Raw genomic sequence first — 7,194 nt, 5'->3', positions numbered from 1 at the left:
TTAGTGAATAACCACGAAAGTCTTAAAATCTATATTTGCTTGCCCAACTCTAATGTATATTTCGAATTCGGGCTGGCTAATCGGAGCGCAGTTGTCACCAGTTGTCATTTGGCAGAATAGTTTTCTAACAAAATAAATCACATTTCGCCTCTATTTCTGATTATATACCCGATGTATAATTCAAACTTTACAGCCGTTATATCGTTGAAAGTTCAACACCTTTATTGCAAGTTACGAAATTTTTATTTTATATTGATTTTTTATTCAATGTGCTGCCATCTTGCGGCCAGTAACTGGACTACGACGAACGACTAACATCTGAACGAATAGAAAATAGTATCTTCTCTACAACAGATGTCTTCTTTAACGCACACATTTCGTAATCAACTCTATTTGGATCAATTAAGTTTAAAATTAACAAAACACTCATGAAACATTTTTTAGCTAAGCTTTTGTTCGCTACTAGCGTGGACAATTTGGTGCATATGTGTACTTAGTTCTCCAAAACATAAAACGATCATACTGCATTGGGATAACGGTACTTTCGTTTGTTACAATTTAAAAAAATCAATTCGATAAATAGAAAATTTATTAAAATAAGATAATGTTTTTGGTGCGGCTATCATTTTTGCACTCCAAAACAGCACAATAAGGCATTTTTCTACGATTTAAGAGAATTTGCGCTAAAAAGAGACAATACAAGCATACAAAACGACAATGGCGGACTGAGCTCAAGTACGCGTAACTACACATGCAGTTGACACGCATGCTACGCTTACTTACCACTTCTATTGTATTTATTGTTCTGTGTTGCGGCCTCACGATTCGCACTAAGCATTACGCTTTCACATTTAATATACCGTATGGCATTGAAGTGAAATTCCCTGCCTGCAGATTTGTTTACTGAACGCTATAACTTGGGCCTTTTCAAGGCGAGAGTGAATAGCCTTTATATAGGTATACATGCTCCATCATCGACCCCATCATCACTTTCCATCAGATGAGATAGAGGTGAAATGCGCACTTATGTTATTATTAAAAAAAATCAGTTATAGATACAATATCAGTACAGATAATATAACAGAGATTCTTAAACTCACCCGCGCGGTTAAAACTGGATTGGTCTCTGAGGGTGATTGTCCATAAGAAAATATCTCCCAAAGCGTAGTTGCAAACGCCCAGATGTCGCCCACCACCGATCGGCTCGCCATGCTCATGTCTCCGAAGAATTGCACTGGCATCCAATGGACACTGGTTGAAGAGACAGAACGCAATTAGAAAAACAAATACGTGCCAAAAAAGTTACTTACGACTTAAAAAAGATGGCGTTAGTTGTTGTTGGTTGCATTAGTTATGATTATCGAAACAAAAATGAAACAAACACAAAGAAAAATTCCTTCAATCCAACTGAACTCGAACAAGCGTTTGCTTGCCAAACCGAGGCCTACTACTCTACCAACTGAGTTACAGATCGAGTCAGCAAAACTCACGAATTTCTTTATGTGTTTGTTGCGATCTTTGCCACCTGTGAGAAACTTATGAAGTTTTGTTTCACTCAGTCAGGTACCTTTAAATCTAAGCGGCTGCCAAGAGATGCCGCTAATAATTGTTGTAATAGTTCAATTCGTTTTTAATTCGTAAGGTATGCTGACATCGATTTGTAACTCGGTTGGTAGAGCGGAGGTCAGCGCAAAAAATTAAAGTGGTTGTAATATCATATAACGTAATTTGTGTTTATTGTATTGCATTTAGAGCTACCGTTCTTAATGTAAATACCGCTAATACTCACTCTTGTGGCTTGTACTTTCTCAGTGTTGGCCCAGAGAGCTTCACAATAAGGCGATCTGCGTCGGCCACCAGCAGTTTGTTGCATCGTATGTAGCCATGGACCACGCCTGCTTCCGACAAGTCGTACAACGCTCTGGCGAGGCCAGCCGCCACTTTCTTAAGTTGCAGAGTTTCAATATGTTCTTCGTGTTGCCTACAATAAAGAAAAGAATAGTATAGCTACTGAGCAATAAAAAAGACGGTGAAAGTTAAAGTACAACGAATCAATTTGTGATGTATAATAAACTTGTGCAATAGAAATAACACAGACTCTATTAAAATCACCTGAGGTATTCATCAAAGGGGCCCCAAGGCAGGTACTCCAACACCATGGCAGTGGGCGAACTGAGAGTTACACCATACAGGCGGACGATAGAACTCGACTGAATGCAAGCCCATTTACTCGCCAACTCTACGAAATCCTGGTGACACGAAATAATTAAAAACATTTATAAAAATATCTGGAGGATTAATTTTTCGTGGTGCACATATTGGCAGACGGTCGAAGATTCGCCTGGCGGTTGCATATGTGCGGCAACCGACGTCTCTATACTTCCTTAAATAAAACTAATGATTGGCGTATGATAGGTAAGCTGTAAATACTTTAGCCACTAGATACTCGTGAGCTTGAACGTTACAGATATAAAAACAGACCCAGGAGTAAAGACAAGCAGAAGAAAAGGCAATCTATGTGTTCTACGCACATTTTATGAATGATTTTACTCCGTTTGAGAATATTGTTACTTTTGCATGTAGGTACTTTTTTTGCATCTCTACTCTCTCAACCTACAAAAATAGCCATTTATCAGTGTTATGTCAATTAAACTTGTCGTAATCAAACGAAAAAACTATCAATGTGTTAAGGCGATGCGTATGACATACATCAACATACCTTCAAATTGTCATTGGCTTTGTCCTTCTGAAGCATCTTGAACGCGATGACTATTTTCCTCGTGTCGTCAAGTTTCCACAGCGCTCTGTAGGTTGCTGTCAAGTTGCCATACTTCTCCGAACCTGTAGAATTAACAGTAAACTCATAATTATTTTAACCCGTTAATATTTTAAACACGAAGATTGGATGTTTGTTACCCAACGAAGTAATAATGGATGGATAAATTTTGTAGAACATCTTTGGATTGATTGTTTACTGGATTACCTCAGAGTTAAAATATCATTTTAAATGATCGAATTTCCCACATCATTTCCGAGAAACTCAAAGGTGCGAGCCCGGATTCGAACTCACGGTCTCTGCTTGAGATGCGGTAGGTCAAACCATTAGGCTACCACTACAGTCTAACCAATAATTCCTATAGTGGTCCAACCAACAATTCCGACACGTGCACGGAGCAATTGTGCGGGGTGTGCGGGGCGCGGGATGGAAATTGCCATACAACCGTTCGGGATATAATTCAGAGTTGACGCATTTATGTTAAATATTTCGTGTGAATATTGAAAGTGATTTGTTGGAAAATGGTACATACACGTACTTGTTCAAGACTGCATATCATCATCTCACCTAAATAGAAACTTTCGATATCACCAGTTTCCGCGTGCACAAGAAAGGTGAGTCAAATAATTTTATTTTGTTTGGAGTTCTGTGTAATGTGATTATGTTTTGCTAATATTTTTTAAAATCAACCTGTTTGCTTTTACTCAATGATATTATACTGGTAAACAATAGATCCCTACAGGCAACAGTGACATCAGTCACCATCTTGAAATCAAGTGAATACAACGTCACCGAGACGTGACAAAAATGTGTAATTAAAATTTGCAATTCTCGGTACGAAAATGATCATAAAACTACTGAGGTTACTTCACACACACCACACACACACACACACACACACACCACACACACACACACAGGTAAGTTTGCTTTTGTTTGTTTAGATTGTCGTAAATAAAAATAAATATGAAATAAATTGAAGTATTGGGAGTTAACCTTTTTGAAGTTACTAATTCAAGTTTATTCGTTGTAACGTTTTAACGTAAAGTGTAACCGTAATACTATTAATACGTAATATTATTTGAAATTATATTTTGGTTGTTTCCCAGAATACCTAAAGATTAAACGCGCAGGGCGGAGTGGATAAAAATTAAACAACTTTTACGAAAAGATACATTGAGTAACAAAACACAAGGCAATTTTACAACAAGCTAATAATGCACAGTAGCGTTTGATAATTTGTAATAAACTATAGTTAAATGTTTGTGTATCAAGTAATTTGTAATACCTACCCTTTTGTAAATTTGTTTTCGTTAAATAGAAACAGAAACTATCGGAAGACAGTATTTTTGTCACCTTTATCCAATAAATAAAAAATATTAGAAAGGCAATTTATTCCTTAGATTAGGAAGTCATCTCTTCATATTTACAATTTATTTGAATTTTAATTTCATACATTTTCATGTATATTTCACTCACTCGTTCACTCAATTTCTGATTACTATCTATCTCCACTGTCTCTTTCCACCAGTGAGGCCACAAGAAATAAGGGAAAAATATTTCTAAACCGATAACACTGGTCGCATCCCTCAATGCACTATGATCTTTGACTATGGAAACTAAAGGAGACATGTTATGTTGACATATATAAATCAGACGTTATATGTATATGATGCATTTCGACGTTGAAAACATAAACATGTTATTGTCTTTGTTTAACTCTTGCGTGTCGTCTTAAGCCAAAAGAGATAGCATTACATTGGTCTGTGTCACGCGAATCGAAAATGCGTAACGTCATCCTAAATGCCAACCGTGTCCATTTCCCAGTACATGAGGTACATAATACGGTTGTTAAAGCGAAGTACATCAAATGTCAAAACAAATGTTTTTCCAAGTGCTTTATTGAATTATTCCCATGTATTGTAATAAAATGGACCAAAATATTGACAGTGAGAACAATTAAGTATTAATAAAAATTCGTCGCTGCAGCATTACGGGATGTGGCATTTGCAAAAGCGAAGGTCGACCGAATGTAACATTGTACAGGCACGTGTTAATTTTCTGTCTATAAATCACACAAAAACCCGAATATCTCATGTGATAAAACATATTTAAGTAGTTTATTCGTAAATCTTGCCAAATTTTGCTTTGCTTTCTTCAGATTGCCTATTTGTTTGTATATTTTGATGATTGTTGTTAACAATTATTTTGAGATAGTGTTATTCTTGGAAGCGTACGTACTATCGATATTCTGTTATTAAAATAATTCACTACGAGGTTTTTATTATTATTATTTTTACTATTTTAAGTTTACCTACAAATCAAAAAAGAAAAAATAATGATTGGAAATCATACCGCCGTATAATTGTGCCGAATATAAACATTGTATCAAAGACCATTTTCATTTATTCGCTTCATTTTGAAGAGTCCAATTTTAACATAACTTTGAAAGTAACTAGATTACATGGTAATGCAATTCCATCATTAGGTTTATTGGTAAATAATTTTATATTTAATTTAGATTAAACAAGACTCATTTACTAGGCATTCTCAGTCCCTGAAAACAAAATTATCCACTCGTTTCCGATTTTTTCCCACTGACAACTCTTAACTACTAAAAATTCTTATTTTATAAAGCCAGCAATACAAAGACCATGTTGGTCTAACGTTGCCGGGTGAAGGCCAATACCAACGTATAGACAGCCTATTTGCCTTGCCTTGCCTTGCCATCGTTCGGTGTCACTCGCCTAGCTGACCGAGTGAAGGCGAGCGCTAACGTGTACAGAGCTCGTTTGACGTGGCTTGTCACAACCCGCAATCACGCGTGACTACTTGTTTCACTTCGGAGAAGTGTCGATTTTTCTGCACAAATCGAAGGCGCTCGGCTCGGCAATTGACATTGTATAATCAGACATTTGCATGCTATTTAATATATGCGAAACTTGTTTATACTAACACTGTCCCTTGTTACATCTCCTGTTATACTGTGTTTTAAGCAAATAAACGTATGATAATAATATTATCGATAATATTACTACTTTCATTTATTTCCAAAATTAAATAGAAGTATTAAAGACGGCATGGACGCCACTGTGCGCAAGAGGTGTGCGTCCCTGGTGCGCCGCGTGCGGGCCAGCCCCAACTCCGCTCTCCGTGTCATAGGGGACAGGGATGACTGCCCCTATATTAGGCATTGCTGCGGGTTACATGCTCCCAAGCATGTAATCAGATTTTAATTTAAGTTCAATTTTAATTTTAATTTTATTTCAATATTAATTTTATTTCAATTTTAATTTCATTTTAATTTAAATTCAATTTTAATTTTTAATTTTAAGTTTTACTAACTTTAGATTAAGTTCACATGTATGTACTAACAAGTGAGTCTATTGTTACTCGAAATAAAAAGTTATTATTATTATTATAAAGATTCATTTAAATCAGTCACTGCTATTATTTCTATACCAATGCATAAATACAAAAAACTTACACTATTTGGAATCTGTTTAAAAATTTATCTATGAAAAAATTTATGGATTTATATTTCAAGTTTTCTCTTTTTTATACTCTCAAATTACAAATATTTTTTTTTTCTGTGCAAATTCACTTTTCGTAATATTTGAGTATTTGTAAACGCAAAACAATAAATTCAAAATTTCATGTGGCATTCCCGGATATTCCCATACAACCTAAAATATTCCCAAATTGAATATTGATCCACTTTAACGAATAATGACTTATAGATATATTATGCTACGACACTTAAGCATTCCGCCATTTGTTCGTTCAGTTTTTGTTTAGGTATGCACGTTCATTCCGTAGTTAGGGCAGCTCCTTTCTTTTATTTTTTTTCCATCATCTAAGACTATGACTAGGACTTGAGTATGATTTAAAGCACTGAAAATCATACTCAAGTCCTTGCCATTAGGGTCGTATTTCCAGTGGTTGAAATCATACTCAAATCTGCTCAAGTCCTGACTTGAGCATTGAGTAGAGTTCTGGAATACGGTCCTTCGACTATTTTATTTTGACATAATAAGTTTGACATTAGAAAAAACGAGACAAATATATTTTTCTTTGAAATTTCAATCAGTTTCAAAGCTAGTCTTTAAATATATATATACAACATAGTGATCACAAATTTTAGACAACTGTTTGTAGGACATTGCGTCTTTAGTATTATTTTCGCTCACTGCTTTTACTCATTATCTATTCGACTATTTCAATTAAAATGAATATGGGTATCGTCTTCAGTGTTTTAGTGGATGCTCAAGTCATTACATGCAAATACGACATTTAAATATCTAAATCCTAAATGGCGGACCGGATTTTCTAAATAATATATATTATTTAGGATATTATTTTCGAGGTATTTGGGAGGTGTTCATTGCGAATATATCATTTATTTCTAAATCCAAGAT

At 35.2% G+C, this 7,194-nt stretch overlaps 1 protein-coding gene across 1 annotated transcript in view; it reads right to left on the bottom strand.

Moving 5' to 3' along the window:
• LOC113230651 (tyrosine-protein kinase hopscotch) overlaps window positions 1–7,194 on the bottom strand; it is a 64,364-nt gene that overhangs the window by 17,425 nt on the left and 39,745 nt on the right. The window contains exons 10-13 of the mRNA XM_026464659.1: window positions 2,720–2,841; window positions 2,113–2,249; window positions 1,790–1,981; window positions 1,101–1,251 (exon numbers count right to left, since the gene is read on the bottom strand). Of these exons, the coding sequence (XP_026320444.1) occupies window positions 1,101–1,251; window positions 1,790–1,981; window positions 2,113–2,249; window positions 2,720–2,841 (602 nt within the window). The remainder of the gene's footprint in view (window positions 1–1,100; window positions 1,252–1,789; window positions 1,982–2,112; window positions 2,250–2,719; window positions 2,842–7,194) is intronic.

This window comes from Hyposmocoma kahamanoa, unplaced genomic scaffold, assembly GCF_003589595.1.
Source record: "Hyposmocoma kahamanoa isolate Upper Pololo Valley unplaced genomic scaffold, ASM358959v1 64, whole genome shotgun sequence".
Classification (NCBI taxonomy): Eukaryota; Metazoa; Arthropoda; class Insecta; order Lepidoptera; family Cosmopterigidae; genus Hyposmocoma; species Hyposmocoma kahamanoa.
Note: the sequence above shows the minus strand (reverse complement) of the source record. Positions and strands in the feature narration are given on the sequence as shown.